Raw genomic sequence first — 24,776 nt, 5'->3', positions numbered from 1 at the left:
GAGTAGAGACAGTAAAAATTACCTCACTTGCCTGAGGTCCATCCATTATTAGAAAATAGTATAAGGGTACCTCCTTGTGATGATTTGCTCTATTAAGATCTGCAATTATTCTTCTTTCTTGAACCTAACAATTCAACTTTTTGGTTGGGTTCTCAATCACAATATTCTCAATAAGATGGTTAGCAAGCATCATAAAGAATCTAGCATAATAGACACTTTTACCTCTCTTATTAAGTTCTCAACTTAAAGCCTAACTCAAACAAAACCATGTCACTGAAATTGAAATACTTATCAGTAACTAGCATGTTAAGCATGGATATATTGATAGAATCAAAATTGCTAACCTCTCCAGAAAAAACTTTAGTTACTACATCACACATATAACTCCATTCTTTTCTAAAACCCAACCTTCTAATTTCACTTAATTTAGAGGTAGTGAGTGCATAGCCCATAGAGTTAAGCATGTTAACAATATCAGTGTCTGTGTGTGGAGTAGTAACATTGTTATCAGGGATTTTAAAGCATGCTTTGACAATATCACTATTTATGCAAAATTGTTTACCTTTTAGAGTGAAAGTGATGGTCTTATCTGTTGAGTTGTACACTGCAGTTGTCCATATCTCCTCTACAACCTCACAGTAAATAGCGGGTGATTCCAGCATGGCATAGTTGAGTTTACATTTCTTCACAAAATCCGTCATTTTGTGATAGTCACTAGACTGTTGAATCTCCTTGTTTACTAAAGCTGAGAAGTTGTTTTTCTCATAGATATAGCCGGTTTGAGACATGATTTTCACTACAAGTGCCATTGTTAAAGATTTGAAAGTTTGCAGAGAGAGTTTGCTTTTGAGAAGAAAGAAATTACAGAAATTGAATCTTGAGAATGATAAAAGAAAAGAATGAAAAAGAATTTAGCTTTTATACTATCTCAGAGATAAAATGACAAAAATAATAAAGTGAAATAAAGGACCAATAAAAATTGCCCAAAATAGCCGCTTAAAAAATGAATAAACTGTAAAAATTCCGTTACTTATCCGTCGTGTCATGCTTATAAACTGTAAGTATACTCGATGGATAATGTTCAAAGAATTAACGGCAAGGATTGAGACAATTCGACGGATGAAGATAAAACAGTTATCCGTCGAGTTATAAAAAATTCCAGAAAAATAATTAATTTTTATTGACAAATTGTATTCCGACGGATGATCAAACTCGATGGATAATGATCATCCGTCGGGATGTAAATTTTGACTTAGCCAAAATTTCATCCAAAACAGAAAAATCAATTAAATTTATAACTACATAACAACTTGCAAAATATCTGAAATGATTCAAGAATAATTGAGCATACCTAACTCACTTACCAACCTTGAAAAGGTGGATTCATCAAGTGGCTTGGGGCTCACAACACACACACCACAATATTTAAACCGGTATATAAAATATTATATGCATTGACCCTTCTTTATACAACCATGGATCGCAACAGGTTAAAGTATGAAAACAAGCCATAATCTTAACTTTTATTACATCGTACCAAATTTCAACTAATTCAACTTACAATGGCTAAGGATATCATACTTACAATCTTACACAACTCATCTATAATATAAAGCTCCTGCTAACTTGATCCAACTTAACCGGAAATCCTAGCTCGCACACTGGACATGGATTCCTCGTTACCAACAATTTCCTTTTCAACTGTTGAAAACATAAAAATTTTGCAAGAGTGAGCTTACTAGCCCAGCAAGTAATAATAGCAGCAATTGAGGTTAAACAATCACCGAATAAAATGATTCAGAAAAATCAAGTTTCTGAATAAGCAATGATCAGAATTGGATATTCACTTTTCATTTTAAAAACCAAGATTAGGTTGCTGATCAGTCACGCACTAACCCCGAGCAAGGCTCCCATCTTTGCTCTATATACTGGATCCAAGGCACGCATTGGCCTATTATGACCACGAATTTGGTCTGACCACGAATCTGGTCCACATTTATAAAACCATCCAATTCTAAAATAATTCAATATGATAACCAATGTAAATCAATAAGCTGAATCATAAGCAACATTTATCTTGAAGTATAGGGTGATTCATAACACCATGAAGGCATAACAGGGAATTCAAAATGATTGGCTTTCAATCAAGGAAAGAATCAGAAAGTAGAAGACCAAGGATCCAAGGGTTCCAAGAATTGGTCTTCTATTAGACAAGGAATAAGGGTTGGTATGTTAAGAAATTCAATATCAGAATCAGTATGTGGTAGATATGTATTTGTGGAGTAGTATCGTATGTGTATGGCTCGCATCTGGGAATTCAATAATCAATGGTTTATGAAGAATAAGGCTTATGGCTCAAGATCAATAAGAATCAGGGTTCAAGGTTAAATAGTTTAAAGTGCTTGCAATATAAAACAAGAGTTATTTTGAATAATAGCGATATATTATGAAACAGTTCGAAAATATTTGCAATATATCTTAAAAAAGGTTCAGAAGTACTTGCCTTATCATCGACGACTTCCACTTTACTCGTACTCATCTAATAGTTTTACTCATCAACCACTTTCCTTCTCTTTCTATGCCTTGCTTCTCTTTATCAATCACTTGCCTTCTCTTTCTACGCTTCGAATCTATTTATGGATCACTGGTTTCCTCTTCTATGCCTTGCTAACTCTGCTAGGCATCACGAGTATCTATTAATTATTCATACTCATATTATTCTAATCGTCACATAGACGTCATAAACTTTTATCTAACCTTCGTTCACCCAAATCTGATTTACGGATTGAAAGTTATGACTAAAACAGTCAAATCTCAACCAAATAGGCATATAACGCATCAATCAGTGAGCACGTAGCACATAACACGTAAGGTATTTGATCAAAATAATTTTCCAAAGAAGATTCGGGGTTAAAATTATCTTCCAGGTATTTAATATTAATTTTTGAACATTTTTTGGAATTAAAATGAGTCTTCGAATTATTTTATAATTAAATAATAGGGTTCGAACGCCCGAATCTGACGTTAAAATAATTTCATAATAATTATCGAGTCTTGAAAATAATTTAAAATAAAAAATTTCAAAGTTCAAAACTATTTTTCGGAATTTTTAAATCAATTTTAAATAATTAAATCTAATTATTAAATCAATTAAACTTAATTAATAATTAATAACTCAATTAATTATAAATTAATTGATTAATTAAAATAATTAAAAACTAAATAAAATTAATTAATAAACTAATTACGATTTATTTTTGAATAAATAGATAATTAAAACAATTTTCTGAATTTAAAAATAATTAAATAAACAATTTTTTCGGATTTTTAAAATAATAGAAATATCATTTTTAAAATAAAGTAAACAGAAATCATGTTTTTGTAGATTTTTAAAATAGGAATATAGAATTTGTAAACAAATGAAACTATTAGGGATCAATCTGCAATTGTCGCCCCTCCTTCCCCGTCACCTTCTCCGGTGAGTCGCCGCCGGTTGGTCGCCATTAACGGCGACCACCGAGCTTTCCGGCGACTGGAAAACCAACCCGGAACTGGACCAAATTCACAGGGAATGATCCTTAGGCTTCCAAAAACACGACCCTATTATCAAATCGATCAAACAACGAACGAATCAAACGGAAAACGGGCCTGAAAATTATGCCGCCGCCCAGCCCGATTTTCCGGCCAACCCGTTCCAGAAACCCTCTGTTCATCACGTTTATACCAATCGATTTGTTTTTAAATGATCTACAACATGGTGCCATTAATTTCAACTAATAAACCTTAACAAAGAAATACCCAATTTTTGATTTAGAACATTCATATTAAGAACCCTAATTTTCATTTTCAAGAATCAAACATCATTTTCTCTATGTTATTGAACTTGGTTTTTGACATATAATATACCAAAATGACCAGGAAGAAAAGATCTATATGATTATGCCATCAAATCATACAAATAACATCAAGAACAAAAATTCATATTTTAATTTATAAATAATTCGAAATAAAATAATTAAATCAGAAAATCACCTTATTTCTGCACTAAAATGGTTGATTGATTCAGAAAGGTATTTTCGAGAGCTTCGTTTTGATATATTGCACGCTTGAATCGGAGTTCGATAACGCCTTCGTTCGTGCGTTTGATTTTCAAGAACGCGACATGAATTCGACATTTTCTCTGTATTTTACGGGATTTTACTGACTGGTTATGATTATACGAATAAAATAAAATAATAAAAGGGCTATATATATTTATGGAATATTGGATCATGTTGGATCGTTTTGGATCGTTAAATTAGTTACTTAGCCGCTAAGTAACTGCAAAAACGATCCGATTTGATACCCGTATTGGATAATTATCCAAACCGGGCTTCTTATAAAACACTATATATGAGAATAACATAATAATATCCCGTCTTTCGAGAATACGGGTTTTTTTTATTCACCGAAATGATTATCGTATCGAAAATCTTGCGTCGGGCCGCGCACGGGTCAAACCGTAATCCGGATCGAAAAAGTCAAAATACGGAAAATGTCCGGAATTACCAGATTAGGTTATGAAGGAGTTTACGGAAGAGTTTCGGTTTGTAAAAATGTAAAAACGGTTGAAGTCGGACGATTCCCGGCTTTATAAAATAATTTTATAATTATTCAGAAAATAATTAATTAATTCACAAATCAGTATAAAATCATATAACAGTCCAAAAATTACCAGAAAAATTCCATAATTATCTATATTTTATTCTGGTCATAATAAAATTAACATACTTATACTGTATCAAATATAAGCATTCACATATCCACACCAATCATCAGATAATTCATCAAAAATCACATAATAATCATATAAAAGTTATTTATTGATAAAAATAATTACACGCGATATCCCGGATGTTACACCAACAATTGGTTTTTCATCCACAAAATATGTGCACAACAACTACCAGCAGCAATATATTCAGCTTTAACTGTAGAAGTAGAAACTGAATTTTGCTTTTTACTGAACCAGGACACAAGCTTGTTCCCTAGAAATTGACAGGTTCTTGTTGTACTTTTTCTGTCTATTTTACAACCTGCATAATCTGCATCTGAATAACCAGTTAGATCAAAACCAGAATCTCTAGGGTACCAAATGTCAAGTTTTGGTGTTCCCTTGAGATATCTGAAAATTCTCTTAATAGCTACTAAATGAGATTATCTAGGATCAGCCTGAAATCTAGCACAAAGACAAGTAGCAAACATTATATATGTCCTACTAGTTGTTAAGTACAAAAGTGAGCCAACCATGCCCCTATAGCTTGAAATTTCCACAGACTTTTCAGTAGTGTTTAATTCAAACTTAGTTGTAGTGGCCATGGGAGTTTTTGCAGATGTGCAATCCATTAGTTCAAACTTCTTTAAAAGATCATGAATGTATTTAGTTTGACTAATGAATATTCCATCACTAACTTGCTTAACTTAAACCAAGAAAGTAAGTTAGTTCTCCTATCATGCTCATTTCATACTTACTTTGCATCAATTTGGCAAACTTTTTACAAAGTTTTTCATCTGTAGAGCCAAATATAATATCATCTATATAAATTTGAACAAGTATACTAGAGCCATTAACATTTCTAAAGAATAACGTTTTATCAACAGTACCTCTTGTGAAGTGATTTTCCAAAAGAAACTTTGATAAAGTGTCATACCAGGCTTTAGGTGCTTGCTTCAGTCCATAAAGTGCTTTCAAAAGATAGTAGACATGATTTGAGAAATTTGGATCTTCAAAACCAGGAGGCTGACTAACATAGACTTCTCCAAATCTCCATTCAGAAAAGCACTTTTGACATCCATTTGATAGACCTTAAAATTGGCATGAGCTGCATAGGCTAAGAAAATTCTGATGGCTTCAAGTCTTGTAACAGGAGCAAAAGTTTCATCAAAATCTATTCCTTCTTGTTGACAATAGCCCTTCGCAACCAATCTAGCTTTGTTCCTTACTACTATGCCATTTTCATCCATCTTGTTTCTGAATACCCATTTGGTATCAATTGGATTCTTTCCTTTAGGCTTGGGTACCAGCTTCCATACTTTATTCCTTTCAAATTGGTTTAGGTCCTCCTGCATAGTTAAAATCCAATCAGGATCCAACAAAGCTTCTTATACCTTCTTTGGTTCTTCCTTAGATAGGAAGCTTCTGTATAGATATTCTTCTTGAGTTGCTCTCCTAGTTTGAACTCTAGAAGACACATCACCAATGATGAGATCAAAGGGGTGATCTTTTGTCCATTTTCTTTGTTGAGGTAGATTAGCTCTAGATGTAGAGGCCTCATTGTTGTCTTGATGTGTGACTGAGTTTTGATTATTAGAAACTCCCTGAGTTTGTGAATCTTTGATTTGAGAAAGGAGAATTTTCTGTAAGTGATCTATTCTGACTTTCAGCTTCTTTCGATGACCCGACAGTTGGTGTTGATTGTCTCCCGACGGATAAGGCAAATTATCTCCCGACGGATGAAGCATTTTGTAACTCGACAAATGTTGAATTTTGTGCTTCATTTGTAGTAGATTTTTCTGCATTATCCTTTGCCATTGTTTTCTGATCACTTTCATCATCACTATCATCACTAACCATCTCCACATTATCAAATTTGAGACTTTCATGAGAATCTTCATCTTGCAGTCCTTCAATCTCTTTATCATCAAACACAACATGTATTGATTCCATAACAATGTTGGATCTTAGATTGTAGACTCTATATGCTTTTCCCACAGCATATCCAACAAAAATTCCTTCATCTGCTTTAGCATCAAACTTCTCATGTTGATCAGTCTGACTTCTCAAGATATAACATTTGCAGCCAAAGACATGAAGAAAATTTAGAGTTGGCTTCTTGTTCTTGAACAATTGGTATGGTGGCATGCACTTTGCTTGATTCACCAAAGAAATATTCTGAGTGTAGCAGGCAGTGTTCACAGCTTCATCCCAGAAATATGTTGGTAACTTTGATTCTTCAAGCATTGTCCTTGCAGCTTTAATAAGAGATTTGTTCTTTATTTCCACTACTCCATTTTGTTGTGGAGTTCTTGCTGCAGAAAACTCATGCATTATCCCATTCTCTTCACAAAATGATCTTATCATGGAATTCTTGAACTCAGTTCCATTATCACTCCTGATTCTCCTTACTTTAAAATCAGGATGATTGTTGACTTGCCTTATGTGATTGATAATGATTTCACTAGCCTCATCTTTAGACTTTAGGAAATATGTCCAAGAGAACTTTGAGAAATCATCTACAATAACTAGGCAAAATCTTTTCCTTGAGATGGACAACATATTGACTGGTGCAAACAAATCCATGTGAAGCAATTGCAAAGGTTCTTCAATTGTTGAATCAAGCTTCTTTCTGATTGATGCTTTAATCTGCTTTCCCTTTTGGCAGGCATCACACAGTCCATCCTTAGAAAACTCTACTTGAGGAATACCTCTAACCAATTATTTCTTGACAAGCTCATTCATGGTCTTGAAGTTTAGATTGGACAGCTTCTTGTGCCATAGCCAACTTTCATCTTGACTTGCTTTACTGAGAAGACAAGTAATAGATTCTGCATTTGACGAGTTGAAGTCGGCTAGATACACATTTCCTCTTCTCACACCAGTGAGAACCACTTTGTTGCTCCTTTTATTTGTCACAACACAGGCTTCTGAGTTGAAGGTTACAGAATTGCCCTTATCACAAAGCTGGTTGATACTCAACAAATTATGCTTGAGACCATCCACTTGGGCAACCTCCTCAATGATGACATTGTCTTTTGAAATCAAGCCATATCCCACAGTATAACCATTGCTGTCATCTCCAAAGGGAATACTTGGGCCAGCTCTCTCCTTGAACTCTGTGAGCAGGGTAGAATCTCAGTCATGTGCCTTGAACAACTATTATATAGGTACCAAAGATTCTTTATGTTTCCATGCACACATCAAAATCAAATCAAGTTGATTTTTTTGGTACCGAAGTTTCCTTGGGTCCTGCCTTGTTAGCTTTCTTCTTTGGTTTCTTAGGTTTGACCTCATTTGACTTGGAAATTTCTGATTCATCCTTAGTCATTTGATTTGGACCTTTGAAACCAGTCATTAAAACAGAATTATCATGCACATTTTGATTAACAGGAAAAGGCATGATTGTTTGTAAATATGTTATTCCAGTAAGGCATGATAAATGGAATTTGTGGCATACTAAATGCAGTATAATAAGGATTAGGTGCAAATGGCATATTAGCAAATTGTGCATTCATATTCTGAGCAGACATAGCATTCACAGGCATAGAAGGCATGGCATTCATGGTGGGAAAAGGAGAGGGTACAGATATATGAGTAGGCATGGCAAGTTTGCAGTTAACAGACAAATGATTAACACTACCACACTTAACACAGATTTTTCTTGGAGCATACTTATCGGGTGTGTAGTTGTTATGTTTGCTAATCCCTACTTTCCCATTTCTATTATTTTTCTTTTTAATTTTTATTTTAACCTCTATCTTTTCTAATCTGTCATTCAATTGCTTGATGGACTGATGACCAACATTCACTTTCTTCTCCTTCTTCACTTGACTTGATTCTCCTGAAATAAAGTTTTTGGAAACTGATCCATATTTCTCATTCAGCTTGGCCAGCTTGGCTTTGCTCACAGGTTTGCTTACAGCCGACGGATAAGGATTTGTGTCACTCGACGGATAATCCTTTTGATTATCCGATGGATGACTCTCATCATCCGTCGAGTCCACATCTGTTAGCAATCCTTCAACCAAATTAGATTTCATCTTCTCCTTACTCTTTTTCCTATATGCATCACAAAAGGACTCAATATCTTGAACTTTAGTGATTTGGGCATGGACATCTCTGGATGATTTCCATGCTTTAATCACTTCTTGTTCTCGTTCAAACTGCTTCTTTAAGATCTCTTCTTTCTTCAAGGACTCAGTTAATTCATCCTTAGCAATCTTACACTCAATTCTCAATTTTTCAAATTCAATAAACTGAGATTCTAGCACATTATTCCTCTCACTTAAAAACAAATTATTTTCTTTGATTTTAGCATTTTCTTTGGTGAGAGACTTAAGTGTAACACACAAATGATATAATTTTGTGGACATGTCATTTATGGCATCATTACACTCAGCTTTAGATAAATGTGCTAGGTTAGTGGTGATTACCTGATTACTTGAAGAACTTGTTTCTGTTTTATCAGACTTGGCCATCAGGGCTAGATTGACATAGCTCACATCTTCATCTTCATCCAAACCATCAGCATGCCCAGTCATTTTCTTGTGTAATGAAAGTTCTTTCATTTTGCTTGAGCAACTCAAAATACTTCTGTTTATAATCAACGGGTTTAAACTTCTTTTTACTGGAATCTGACTTTCTACACTCACTGGCAAAGTGCCCTGCCAAGCCACATTTGAAATATTTGAATTTAGATTTATCCACCATGTTTCTATTTGGCTTGGCTGCTCCAAAGTTCTTTTTGAACTTGAGCTTGGAAAATCTTCTGGAAAGAAAATCTAAATGCTCATCAATATCATCCATGTCATTTTGGCTCAAATTGTCTTCATTTTCAGCTACCAGCCCTTTACCCTTGTTCTCACAAGCCTTTGAAGTAGACTCAACAGCTTCTACCTTCATCTCTTTCTCTTTCTCTGACTCAGCAACCAGTGATATGGACCCTCCTTTCTTCCTTCCTTTCTCCATCCTCTCATTTTGCTCTATTTTAAGCTCATAAGTTTTCAGGATGCCATACAGTCTCTCCAAGATAAACTCCTTGTAGTCTTGAGAATTTCTCAATGAGACTGTCATTGGTTTTCATTCCTTTGGAAGAGATCTAAGGAACTTGAGATTGGAGTCTTTTGTCTGATAGAATCTTCCATGCAACTTCAGAGCATTAATTAGTTTTTGAAATCTACTAAAAATGTCAGTGAGAGACTCACTATCTTCACAATGAAAGTGCTCATATTACTGAATTAGCAGCTGCATCTTATTCTCCCTTACTTGCTCAGTACCATCACAGATAATTTGAATTGTGTCCCAAACCTCCTTGGCTATTTTGCAGTTAATGATGTTATCAAACATATCATCATCAACTCCACTGAACAATATATTCATGGCCTTCTTGTCTATCCTGACTTGCTCAATATCAGGATTTGACCATTCATGCCTAGGCTTAGGAATAGATGGTTCATTGCCTGTTGTAGCTCTCATTGGTACATGAGGACCTCTCTCTATGCAATCCACATAGGCCTCATCTTGAGAGAGGAGATGTAGGTGCATTTTCACCTTCCAGTGTTGATAGTTGTCTTTGTCCAGAAATGGAATCTTAACTCCAACATCCTTCTTGTTCATCTTGCTGTTTGTTGTGATCTTTAAACTCTTTGTACTTCAAGAGCTTGCTCTGATACCAATTGTTATTCCCTAATAATACAACAAGAATTAAAGAAGGGGGGTTGAATATAATTTTGGCTTCTTTTTGAGATTTTTAAAACTGTTCTAACTCAATAATATATAAGTGTTTGATTTGCAAAGTGTGGAATGAAAGAATTATATAAATTAAAACACAAGTAATAAAAATACGAGTCTTTAAACTTTCTAGTGGATTTGAATCTATCCACCATATATATATATATATATATTAAGAGAACCTTGTGAAGCTTGAATAGCTCACAGCTGCTTTTACAAGTGAACAAACAAACTACAGAGAAATTCTTAACAGTTACAGCCTTTTCTATTTCTCTTCTAAATGTGTTTGCTTAGTTGTTTGTTCTACTAGTTACACTTTGTTTATATATCACCAAGTTTACATGGTAATAAGACAGGATAATAAAACAAAACCTATCAAGTCTAACTCCATGCTGCTTCATTACTCTATTCCAGCATCTTTGAATAACTTCATAATAGCATGGAAATGGTAATACTTCTTTGTTCTCAAAACCCTGCTAAACAGGCCGCCACATTCCTTTTGCAAACACCCAACGCATGTGACTGTATTGTCACTGTCAACATATACATATATTTGAATTGATCATCCGTCAGGTAAATGCTTGTTATCCGTCGGATAGCCTTGTTGATCATCCATCGGGTAGCTATGTTGATCATCCGTCGAGTAGCTATTTGACACTTGACTCCATTTCATTTATGCAGAATTACAAGACATCTAATATTTACAATTAATCAACCTATTCTGCATATCTACTAGTAATCAACATAACTCATATGCTACTACAGAATCTACACAAAGTTGTTTGCAGAAATGTGCTACATTACTTATTGTTACATAAGCTACTCATCCGGTGGATATCAATTAGTCATCCGTCGGGACTATATTGAATCATCCGTCGGGACTATATTGAATCATCCGTCGGGACTATAATTGATCATCCGTCGGGTGCTACAAAATTCACTAAGTTAAATCTACTAAGGTGTTTTGTTTAGTTTATCATCAAGTACACAACATATTCCTAACACATAGCCCTGGTAGAAAATTGTGTATCAATGTGTTTGAAATATATTTTTATTATTTTTATCATTTTTTTCATTTATGATATGTGTTATTATAATATTTTTACTTCAATTAGTGCATAATTTAGTAATGCACATTCATACGAGAATTAAAAATAGTAGGCAAAATAATTCTTAAATGTGTTTCATATCACAAATTATAACTTAAATACATATCGAATAATTATGATTTGTCTAGGTATTTGTGAACATTTGTCAAATCCTTATATTTAATTTTATTTGATACGTTGCAATCATTAAATTATCATTTCTCCATTACGCGGCATACGTGCACACACACTTATGTATCGTATATATGATTACAAATACATGATTGATGGTCACGTGATCCGATTATTATATACTTAATGACAAACGATTAATATTTAATTTTAGTCAATCAAGCATCAATACTGAAAGTGACATTAAAAAAATTGTCTATTAAAAAGACTAACTACTGATATTATTTTACTAATATGAATAATTTAGAAGTGTAAAAGTTGATTACATATGATACAGATCATTAATTCATACTACAATATTGTACCATCAAAATCTGTAAATGTAAAAATAAAATATGACAAAAATAATTAAATAGTTTCAATAATTAAATTTTAAATATTGATCCATTCATATCACACAGTCATATTATGTGTCTCGATGAAGACACATATGCTTCAGTGGAACAATGCTATAAAGTTGAATAAACTAATTAATACGAGTTCGATTCCTATTAACAATTTTTTTAAAATAATTAATAACTAATAAACATGGAGTAAAATGGTTAAAATTTCAGATGAATTTAGAATCTAATAAAATATTAATTACTTTACATTACTAACTTATACTGTATAATAATATAATACCAAGTACAAAATGTTAAAAGAAAAAAAATGATTAAGAATTATTGGTACCAAATATTTATTCTTTAAACAAACACATAAGCACACCTAATACGTGCACGATTCACGTGGTTATGGTATGCTAAAGTGTGGATCAATAGTAATATCAATGTTCGATTCTCATGAAAAATAATTTTTAATGCATCACAAATATAAGCGTAATTTAGACATTTTAAATTTAATAAATCGTTTCACTAATTAAATGAAATAAAATGTCTTACCAATGCAATATTTGGCGGAGTGACCTAGTAGTATGATAATGTGCAGAGCAGAGCAATAGTGACATTAAGGTTCGATTCTTATGAGGAACAATTTTTTAATGCGTCACTAATATAAGAGTAATTTAGATATTTTAAAATGAATAATTTGTCTCACCTATTATATAGAAAAAAATTTTAACCAATCACCAATGACCCATGTTAATCTATTATATAGATATAATAATATAAATAATATATCAAATAATAATATTAAAATATATCTGACTTTTTTAATTAATACTTCCTATTAATTCTCGATTTTCGATTAATTCTAAATCCTCAACCGACCGACTCCGGGGTCAGGTTTTTTCCAACAGTGCAAATAGTTAAATGCAATTCGATTTTTGAATTTTTTTTGAAATTTTTTGTTTCTTGCATTTTAGTATATTTAGAAATAGTTTATGTCTAACCAAATATATTGTTTGGTTAGATTTTATTTTATTTTAATATCGTATTATTATGTAGATTCTTTTTTATTTTTAATATATTTTCCTTATTTCATTTATTCTTATTTTCAGGATGATTGGGAGAGTGTACTTTGGTTTTTTTTCAGACTTTATGTCACAATAATCTAACAAGGGATCTTAAAGCACATAATAATTTAGTTTCAAAATGATGATACGAGAGTTTCTTGTACTTATCGGAAAACAATAGTTATTATTAATGGGTTAAATCTCAAAGTAGTCACTAAACTGAAAGGCACATATCAAAAAACTCATCCTAATTATTGGCGTCTCATTTGCACCACCAGTTGAGAGTAATGATAACACCGTTAACCTTACATTTTGACTTGACGGAAGAAACATTAACTTTGACAAAAGTAATAGCCGGAATGACGTAACCCACATGGAAGGTCCCTGTTGTTTTCAATCTTTTAATATCAAATCAATTTTATTTCTTAAAACTCAAAATGCTTCAATCAAATTTTATAAAAAGTTTATATAATATTCTAAAATTAGAAATATGTTAATTGTTTTTTCTAAATTTATAAATTGGTCACAAAATTTTAAAAAAAGAATTATGACAATAAAAATTCTTATTTTTTAATTTACAAAAATATTCAGGTTTATTTTAAAAAATTAACATTGATTATATATATATATATTTCTATAATTTTCTTTTAATTTATAAAATTCAAAAAAAATGTTGAATTAATTATTAATAATGAAAGAAACAAAAAGAATTGTTCATATTTTTTAATTAATTCTAACATTAATAACTTTTGACATTAGATTACTTGGAGATCAGTGATTTTTTTAAAAAAATAAACAATATAATTTGGATATAAAAATGAAAATGAAAAAGTTACTAAAACACAAAAAATATATTAAGAAAAGAATAAGTCAAGATCATGTACACAGAAGCAAAAAGGACATGGCTCACTCTGTTAATAATCGATGATTACATGTAAAACATCACAAATATTATGCTATAAACACATACCATCTATGTTGATTATGCATCAAACCCATTTTGCAACTTATTCTCTTCTTCCGAATATTCAAAATTGTTTAAATTTCATTTTTGTGTGTATATATAAATGTATATATGTATATATATATGTTTGTGTGCTTAATTCAGTTAATATATTTTAGCAGGGTTCTTGGAAGCCACGTATCATATCAGGTGTGTCACGTCAATACACGTTTAAGTCTCTTAACGTAAAAAAAAAAATTTGTTAGGTCAATGGAGCTGACTAACGGCTCTATCATTACTTGTTACTATAGTGATACAAATGAGTTCCCGATAAGTGGAGTGAGTTTTTTGATATATGCTCTTTAGTTCAATGACCACTTTGAGATTTAATCCTATTATTAATTTTGTATAAATGTGAGTCATAGAGGGCACTCTTTTTCCTCGGTTATCTATTTCATACATTAAATTTTTATTGTCTAAATATCCGGAGGTAATTTAGGTGCCTTTCGATTAGATTATGAACTTGCTGACTGGAAGATATACACTTTTGTATTTCGAAATTTTATGAATGAATTTTTCATTCTCGACAAAAAAAACGAAAGGAAATAAATAGTTCCCCACTTCCACTTTACCCAAACGCCTCAATGATAATTGTCTTAAACCCTTAAAACGCAGTGGGTTTAGACAGTGCCGTCACAAAACCAAGTCAAATGGCGTTTCGTTCCCTAATAAAATCAAGCGCGGCCGTTAAAACCTTTTCTCCGGCACCGTTTCACCATCAAATATACCGGACGTTCGCCGGAAAAAAGGTGAAAGAAGAGAAAGCAGAAGTGTCATTACCTGAGTACAACGACGGCGTTCCGACATCAGGAATAAGCAGACCACTGTCAGAAATACTGAAAGAGATTAACAAGAGAGTCCCTGATTCTCTTGTTAAACTTCGCACTGAACCTAATGGCTTTTCCGTTAAATACATCCCTTGGTATTTATATACCTCTTTTATTTATTTCGCTTTTTAAGATATTTTTTATTTATTTGTTGTGTTTTTGTATATCATTTTTCTTGTTTTTTTAAGATGTGAGTTGTTTTTATCTTTTTGAGATTGAATATGCGGGTTTGATTTATTTGTGGTTTTAAATTTAAGAGTTGCAAGATTAACGGGTTTTTAGAATTTGAGCTTGGTGCAGAGTAGTATATGTGATTGTATGGTTGTTAGCTAAGCTATAATAAGCTATGATGTTTATTTATATGTAGTACATTGGAATATTGCTAGCTGGGGGTGCTCCGGTGCCACTATCAGAATTTGGTACCTTTTTTATTAATTTTTTTATTTTGCTTAGGCTAGACAATTCTGAGCATTTTAGCCTAGGGGATATTCATTTTTTTGTTGATGAGATGTCGAGGGTGCTAGGTTTGGTAAAGGTGTGACAATCTAGCTTATATTATGAGCCCAAATAAAAAATGTATGTAGGTTTACTCTGAATTGGAATATTGAGTAACTAAGAATGAATTTTTGCCTTGCAAAAAGAAACTAATACTAGACATAGTGTGTTGGTTTTCTATATGATGATGGTTAAAAATACAAGCTATTGGTATGGGTATCTGTACAAATCTAAGAAGAGGACGACAAAGTATGACAAGCGCTCATGTTAAAATAATCGTGTGTGACAATTGTAGAAATTAATCTAGCTGAATCCTGTTGATGATTGTCAAGGAGAACCTGTCACATTTTAGCGGTGAATGTGGACTATGTAGTAGTTCACTTTCGTCTCCTTGAGCAGATATATACATGTCGTATGTACCACACTTCTATGGAGGGATGTCACTGAATCTTTTAGTGATTCCGTTTGTCCGATTTATGAAACTACCTAATAATGGATAGAATTTTATGTTTTTTCCCTTGTTAGTTAATATGGTTTGATTTAGCAAAATGATAATAGTTAGCAATGGGAGTAGGTTAAGGCATTAAGCTTAACATTATCAAGACAAGTGACAACCATCTCAGAGTTTAAGATACCATATAGCTGTCATATTTGAAAAGATCAACTGATCAAGGTCCTCCCAAAGCTGCGAAGCTCTTTTCATCGACAGGAGCGCGATTAAGAAAAAAAACCCGATATATATCATAGTATGTAATGACTAACATAATTAAGTAGAAATTTACATTGCCCAAGACAAACAAGTTTTAGGAGTATGGAGTCACAATGCAAAACTCTGATTTATATTTGTAAAAAAAATTAAATACTAATTACATTAATTTGTGCTCATTCTTAAACAATATCTTTGTCTACAAGAAGAGTATAAAAATCTTATTTATGATTAATGATTAAAATTTCCGGGCATGTATTAAAAAATAGATCAGATTTGGTCAGCTCCTTGTTCTCAAAAGCGCTAGCTTCCCCCTTCCCGTTTATCACTAATTAAGCAGTGCTTCTTATAAGTTGTTGAGACTATTCAAAGCAACGCAACAACTCGGGTTCAAACTGTGTTTCAGGCTCAATAGAGAGACTAAGCACGCTTTTGCGCAACTATGATATACCTTGTTTTTAAGAAACCAATATGTCATCTGTTTATGTAGCCTGATTTTGGAATATATTGATAACTTAAATCTGAGTTTGGTTTAAGTTGTTGCTTTATGATCCCTAAAGCTGCTATATCTGCTATGATCTTAAATAAAGTGAACTAAGTTTGATTGGACACTAAAATGAATATTCACAATGTTTTTTCTTTGCAGGCATATTGTAAATAGAATTCTAAACTTGCATGCCCCGGGTATGTCATTAAACCTACATGTCATTGTACGCCTGTGTTACCAAGTCAGTTTTGGTGTTTTTGATCAAAATATTTCAATCACTTATTGCAGAATGGTCTGGTGAAGTACGGAGCATCACTTATTCCGCTGATGGAAAATCTGTATCTGTTGTTTATCGTGTAACGCTCTATGGGACTGATGCAGAGGTATATACTCACCTCCATGCTTAATTGCATAATAGCATATTTAATAAACATTGTCTTGTTGCGTGCTGCCGTGCTCTATGTTTACAAACAAACCGTTACTGTTATAGCGCAAAGGTTTTCCGTCGCTAATGTTAATAACTTGTCTGGAAATCTGATTCCCCCCTCCCCCCAAAAAAAATAGAACAATCAGTAGTCAGTACATCACATCTCATAAATTACCTCTGTAGCTTTTACATGAAATCTTATAAACATGCAAGAGCCCTGGGACTGTTTTGACGCGTATTATGACTTCATACATCATACGAATGGGAAAAAACTTTTTAGAGTGGCTTTTAAGAGGAGATGTTAATCTGATCACAGTTTGGTATCTTCGAAAATTGTTGTGTCCAGAAATCTGGTCATTTGTTGTCCAAACACAGATGTATGACCAACTTCAAACATTTTCAGAATGTCACGGGAAAATGTTATTTGAAAATATAAAATGAGATGAAATATGTAAAAACGAAGGATATGTAGTGCTTTAGTTTATAGATCCTTCAGTTTCTAATGAAGATTTGTTAGTATTATCAATATCTGACCTGGTTGATTACTATCGAAAGTATTGGTAAAAGGCAAGTGTTGTCGGTACACAGATATGACAAAATTGCAACTGTGCCTTGATTCAGTCTCTTAGTTGGTTCGTATTTTAATTAAATCGTTAGTTATAACCTAAAAGTTTTATGATTATTTGCTAACTTCGTTTTGGACTTTGTCTTCTTAATTTAACTAGATCTTTCGTGAATCCACTGGCACTGCATCTGTAAACGAGGCAGTGGGGTATGGAGATCCTGTGCAGAAAGCAGAAGGAATGGCATTTCGTCGGGCCTGTGCACGTTTTGGACTTGGGCTTCACCTTTACCACGAGGAGTTGTTGTAGCAAGGCAATGGGCTTGTCAGTTGAGATAAGCTGCTCTTTGTTAATGCTCTGGCATGCTTATGATTTTGGTCTATGCCCGCATTAGCTCCTGTAAGTATCCTAATGTAAGCCAAATTAACAGTGCTATCTTATAATATGGTTATCTTATGACAAGAATTGCAGACAGGTTGTATGCTTATTCTTAAGGGCAGCAACTTTTTGGAATGTGTAAAGATGTGTACTATCTTTGCTAACTTAATTGTAGATGTCTACCTTGCTTAATGCTTGGGTTTGAGATTGCTCATCTATGTTGAAATAGGGTGGCAAATTCGAGTTTGTGATTGTGCTCGGGTTCTTAAATCGAGTCATTTTGGGTCAGATTGGCTTATTTAAGTTGTGTCGGTGTTATTTTTGTGTTTCGTCTCTATAAACGGTGATATGTTGGATGTTTGGATATTAAATCACACAAGTACTTGAAAAATGTAAGTAGGATTTGTCCCAAATGGCCATTATGGGTTTTAGGTATAGAGAACTTAGAACTTAGAAGTGGTGATCAAATTTTAAAGGTAAAAGAAGTAATGATGAAGGCAATGTTTAGACAACAAAAACAGCCGCATGTGTAATTAGTCAGTTACAGGAGGTGAGACATTGTGGGTGTGTCTTAATTTTGTTGAAAAAAGTTGGAGACAGCTGCTATGCTCAAGTTTAGCTGCCAGAGCAGATTCCCCAACACCTTTTTTTGGTGTGCTCTCCTTTACTCAATTAATCAGTACAGCCACACCTTCACTGTATTTCTCCAAGATCCAATTGTTAAAAAAAACTCTCATCAACCATAAAGATGTTATATTTATTAGATCTTGCTGGGAAAAAAGGTTCTCAATTTATATTGTACAAACATTAACTTTTGTTCTTCGTGGTTGAACCTATTTGATTATATGTTTATTATTTTGAATTTGTTTGTACCCGGCTTAGACTGAAGATTTAAGACTACGTAGTTGGACAGAATGAAGGACGGCTAGTAAAATCAACTGATATTTTCTTCAGAGTCTCTGCTAATCTTGAAAAACAAGTTGGTTTTTCTTTTTCTTTATAAATCCCTACTAGTTCTAATGGGGTTATTAGAATGATTTTGGTTGTATATTATGTTTTTCACAAGTTGAGGAATAAACGAAGATTGACATGTTAGTTCTAGAAGAGATTACCTGGTTCATGCTGTATCAACAATGCCAACAATGCCATTGCAGATCAGTTCATGCATGTTATTGTGTAAATAAATGTGATAAGTAATTAGTATAAAAATCTCGATTCACATGCCAATGTACATTACGTTTATCCTCTCGAATCAAGCCTCCGTGTAATCATATATATCAATGACTATATCGTAATATTCATTTTTTAATCATCACACCTACAAAATTCTCATCATCAAACCTTGGAATTATTAGGCTCTACTATTGGGGATTGAGATAAATTGCAGGTGTGATTTCTTTCAAATATAAACTTTTATTTTCTCCTTTCATAAGGGCTATGTCCAATTACTATTTGGCACCAAAAAAATACATTTTTAGTGCTAAAATTAAACTTCAACTTCAAAATTATTTTTGTATCCCCTTCATATGCTACATTCTTTCTTGTTCCAAAATAAAGTTTCTAACTCTAATTCTATTTTAGCGTGTCCTTCATATATACGCTGAAAAATCGACATTTAAAGCCCATTCTGGTCAACGCTAAAAGTAATTTTTTTTCTAGTGATTACATTTAAGTTGAACTTTTTTCACGTTGGGTTTCAAATTATTAGCTTAGCAAAATAGCACTCAGCAGGCCTCCGCTAATTCTCATATTACCTTGGTATTCTGACTGAGAAATGGCATAAATCGCACCATACTTACGGTTTAATTATATAAAAAAAATCATTCAAATAAAAAATATATAAGTTTGTTATTTCAGAAAATGAACCGAACAAAGTAGACTAACATATGATTTAAAATAATAATAATAATAATAATAATAATAATAATAATAATAAACTTCCACATCAATCTATACACTATATTATAATAGACAAAACATTTAAAGTTTGGTAGTCGGTCGGTCGGTACTTGCTGAAATTATTTAATTATCCTAAATAATATATTTAATAAACTAATTAATATTAAAGTCAAGTTCTACTTTTTCTATTCATTTAATTGATATAAAAATATATACTCTACAATTATTTGTCTATAGAACCGCCGCTGCTAGGACATGCTCGCCCTGCCTGAGTCACCTTTATCGATTCCCTTGGTTCTCAGATTCTCCTTCTCGCTGAAGACATGGTTAATAAATAACCAAATTAAAGAAGCGGATAATATAAATTATATTTTTTATTTATAATAACCGGAATGAACTATAATTTGGTTCAATGGTTATTCCCTAATTTTAGTTATTAAAAAAATAGTATTATATATCCATTAAACTATTAAATTATTAAACTACCACACACATGATCTACTTATCCTACTAAACTACAACCACAATTTTTTATATTATTAAAAAATAAATAAAAAAGTAGTGTTATATATCCACTAAACTAATAAATTGTTAAACTACCACATATAGTATATTTATCCTACTAAAATACGACCACGGGTTATCATATTATTATTATTTTTTAATTTATTATTATATATTTATATAAATAATTTTGAAATTGTAATATGATAGGATAAATAAAAAATTGTTATAAAATACCGGCTATAGTAACAATAAAAGAGCTGCTAAAAGAACTACTATATTTGATCGGAGAGAGAGCAAGATGAGTAAGAGAAAGAGCAGAGAAAGAATGCTCGGGTGACATTCTCATTCACAAATTCAAACTATATTTATAGCAAGTGAAAGGGGACATGTAATTAATTCATATAGTAACAATTCTACACCTAGAACTTAGCCTTACTATTACAATATTTGACCACATGGCAAAATCAATTCACAACACTCCCCTTTGATTGTCATTGTGGTATGGATCATACACTGCCTCGTTAAAACCTTGTCAAAGAAAAATCCAGTGAGATAAAAACTTTGACGAAGGAAAAAGAGTACAATCTCCCCTTGAAAAACTAATCCTTCTCTGAATTTTGTTGAAACAAATTCTTGAGTCGGCGCATTCCAATCTTTTGTCGTAATTTCCCAAATGTTGAATTTGGTAATGATTTCGTGAATAAATCAGCAAGGTTGTCACATGACCGAATTTGTTGTACGTCAATTTCACCATTCTTTTGAAGCTCATGAGTGTAAAAGAATTTTGGTGAAATGTGCTTCGTCCTATCTCCTTTGATATATCATTCCTTGAGTTGATCAATGCATGCAGTGTTATCCTCAAACATAATGGTAGGACTTCTAGTGATATCTGATAATCCACATGATTTTCGAATATTCTTGATGATAGATCGCAACCAAACACATTCTCTACTGGATTCATGAATTGCAATGAGTTCTGAGTGATTTGTTGAGGTTGCCACTGTAGTTTGCTTCGTAGATTTCCAGGAAATGGCTGTACCGCAATATGTAAACACATATCCTGTTTGTGATTTACCAAAATCAGGATCTGACAAATATCCAGTGTCTGCATATCCAATCAACTGAGATGTCGAGTTTTTCGGGAAGAATAATCCAAAGTCTGTTGTTCCACGAAGATAACGGAATATATGTTTGATCCTATTCCAATGTCTGTCCATCGGAGCAGAGCTAAATCTAGCCAATAAATTCACAGTAAATGCAATATCTGGCCTTGTATTATTTGCAAGATACATAAGTGCACCAATTGCACCTAGATATGGGATTTCAGGACCAAGAACCTCTTCATCATCTTCTCGTGGTCGAAATGGATCCTTATCAGGCTCTAAAGATCTAACCACCACTGGAGTAGTCAATGGATGAGATTTATCCATGTAAAATCTGTTCAAAACCTTTTCTGTATATGTAGATTGGTGGAGGAAAATTCCCGATGACAAGTGCTCGACTTGTATACCAAGGCAATATTTTGTCCTTCCAAGATCTTTCATTTCAAACTCTGTCTTTAGATATATGACAGCTTCATCGACCTCTGTAGTTGTTCCTACAAGGTTTAAATCATCCACATATACAACAATAATCACAAAACCAGATTGTGATTTTTTGATAAAAACACATGGAGAAATTTGATTACTAATATACCCATTCTTTTGTAAATAATGACTAAGTCTGTTATACCACATACGACCAGATTGTTTCAGTCCATACAATGATCGTTGAAGTTTAATGAAGTATATATGACGAGGTTTCTTGAACTCATCCATTTTTAACCCTTCTGGGATTTTCATAAAGATTTCACTATCAAGTGAACTATATAGGTATGCAGTAACGACATCCATAAGACGTGTTTCCAAATTTTCTTTAGATGCCATACCTAATATAAAACGAAAGGTAATTCCATCCATCACTGGTGAGTATGTCTCTTGATAATCAATGTCAGGCCTTTGAGAAAATCCATGTGCTACAAGTCGGGCTTTGTATCTCATAATTTTATTCTTTTCATTTCGTTTCCTTATGAATACCCATTTATTCCCAACAGGGTTCACACCAATTGGTGTTTGGACAACAGGTCCAAATACTTCTCTTTTACGCAATGAATTTAATTCTGTTTGGATTGCGTCTTTCCATTTTGGCCAGTCTTTTCTTCGACGACATTCATCTACACTTTGTGGTTCAGGATCACAATTTATGTCGACATCCAATGCCGCAGAATACACAAATACATCATCGATTATGGTTTTACTTCGATCCCATAATTTCATATCATGCACATAATTTATTGAAATTTCATGATTGTTTAATCCCGTATCTTCGGGGACTGGAATCTCTTCAGGAGATAATACCACTTCAGGGGTATTTGCTTCTTCTGGAGCATGTGCCACTTCAGGGGCAACTTTCTTTATTTTTCTTTTTCGTGGTGCAATATCTTTTGCACCGACCGGTCTACCGCGTTTCAGGCGTGGCTTTGATTCTGTAACCAATTCTTTTGTATCTGATTTTTGAATTGGTATATCTATTCTAGATGGAGTATTTACTGCAGGTATATGAGATTTAGTTATATTTCTAGAATCATTAAATGTGCCAGGCATTTGGTTTGCGATATTTTGTATATGAATAATTCTTTTAACTTCAAGTTCGCATTGACTGGTACGTGGATCTAGAAAATATAATCCTGATGCATTCCATGTTATGTCAGGATTAACTTTATTTGAATGTTTATCTCCCACTAAGGGAGGAAACATAGACTCGTCAAAATGACAATCTGCATATCTTGCGGTAAACAAGTCTCCAGTTAGAGGTTCTATATATCTAATTATAGATGTGTAATCAAAACCAACGTAGATACCTATTCTTCTTTGAGCTCCCATCTTCGATCTTTGTGGTGGAGCAATCGGTACATATACAGCACTTCCGAAAATTTTGAAGTGAGAAATATTAGGAACTTGACCAAGTACCAGTTGTAGCGGAGAATGGTAGGAAGTTGGTCTAATCCTAATAATATTAGCAGCATGAAGTATTGCGTGACCCCAAATAGATGTAGGTAATTTTGCTTTTAACAATAACGGTCTTGCAATAAGTTTGATTCTTTTGATAAAAGACTCAGCTAACCCATTTTGTGTATGTACATGAGGAAATGGGTGTTCAAATGAGATTCCTACAGACATGCAATAGTCGACAAAAGTTGCAGATGTGAATTCGCCGGCATTATCTAAACGAATTGACTTGATGCAATGATCTGGAAATTGAGCTCGTAATTTGATTATTTGGGCAAGTAATTTTGCAAAAGCATCATTACGAGTTGAGAGAAGACAAACATGAGACCATCTAGTTGAGGCATCGATTAATACCATGAAGTACCTAAATGGGCCAGATGATGGGTGTATAGGTCCACATGTGTCGCCTTGGATCCTTTCTAGAAAAGTCGGGCTTTCAAGCTGAACTTTAGTAGGGGATGGTCGAGTAATCAGTTTTCCTAAAGAACATGCTGAACATGGAAGGTCATTGTTGGAAAGAACTTTAAAATCTTTAAGAGGATGACCAGTAGAATTCTCTATAATACGACGCATCATAGAGACGCCAGGATGACCTAATCTTTCATGCCAAAGTGTAAAAGATTTTGGATCTATGAGTTTGGAAGCAATGCTATTGTGCGACTCAATAGTTCTAATTTTCATCATATATAATCCTGAGGAAAGTGAGTGAAACTTTTCTAAGATTTTCTTGTTGCTAGGATTAACGGAAGTAATAAGAAGATATTCTCTATTAGCCTCAGAGGTAGTTTCGATGTGAAAATTATTGAGTCGGATATCTTTAAAACTAAGAAGATTTCTAGTAGACTTACTAGAATATAATGCATTTGGAATGTGTATGTGGGTACCATTAGGTAGGACGAAATTAGCTTTTCCAAAACCTTCGATTATATTAGATACGCGGGAATTCGTTCCGACTTGAGCTTCAGTTTTGGTTATTTGGATAAAATATTTTTGGTTCTGTAGAATCGTATGAGTTGTACCACAATCATCAATGCATATATCTTCAGAATCCATTCTGTATATAATTAAGAAACATAATTTATTTGATAAGAACATAACACACTACATAGTTCAAACAAAATAAAGCACACAATACATACTACTATAGTAATTATATGAAACTAATCTTCAGCCTCCCATATGGGAGTTTCGTTAGGTTCATTCGGACTATTAATGCTTATTCCTCCAGTTGTGATTCTCGGAAAATCATCTATGTTATTGTTGGCGAAATTTGTTTCT

The 24,776-nt window shown here is 33.1% G+C and overlaps 1 protein-coding gene across 1 annotated transcript; it reads left to right on the top strand.

The window, feature by feature from the left end:
* Positions 1-14,688: 14,688 nt before the first annotated feature.
* Positions 14,689-18,333, top strand: LOC141684363 (DNA repair RAD52-like protein 1, mitochondrial). Its single transcript, XM_074489287.1, has 4 exons — positions 14,689-15,084; positions 16,837-16,874; positions 16,966-17,060; positions 17,830-18,333. The coding sequence occupies exons 1-4, from the start codon at positions 14,813-14,815 to the stop codon at positions 17,974-17,976; spliced, it is 552 nt and encodes a 183-aa protein (XP_074345388.1). The 5' UTR covers positions 14,689-14,812; the 3' UTR covers positions 17,977-18,333.
* Positions 18,334-24,776: the final 6,443 nt, after the last annotated feature.

Source organism: Apium graveolens, chromosome 9 (genome assembly GCF_009905375.1).
Source record: "Apium graveolens cultivar Ventura chromosome 9, ASM990537v1, whole genome shotgun sequence".
Classification (NCBI taxonomy): Eukaryota; Viridiplantae; Streptophyta; class Magnoliopsida; order Apiales; family Apiaceae; genus Apium; species Apium graveolens.
Note: the sequence above shows the minus strand (reverse complement) of the source record. Positions and strands in the feature narration are given on the sequence as shown.

What these genes read in the sequence shown, in the direction of transcription:
- LOC141684363 (XM_074489287.1), top strand. Translation starts at nt 14,813, where the DNA reads ATGGCGTTTCGTTCCCTAATAAAATCAAGCGCGGCCGTTAAAACCTTT. An exon ending in TCCGTTAAATACATCCCTTG is followed by an intron (nt 15,085 to 16,836) that starts GTATTTATATAC and finishes TTTTCTTTGCAG; the next exon opens with GCATATTGTAAATAGAATTC. An exon ending in TCTATGGGACTGATGCAGAG is followed by an intron (nt 17,061 to 17,829) that starts GTATATACTCAC and finishes TAATTTAACTAG; the next exon opens with ATCTTTCGTGAATCCACTGG.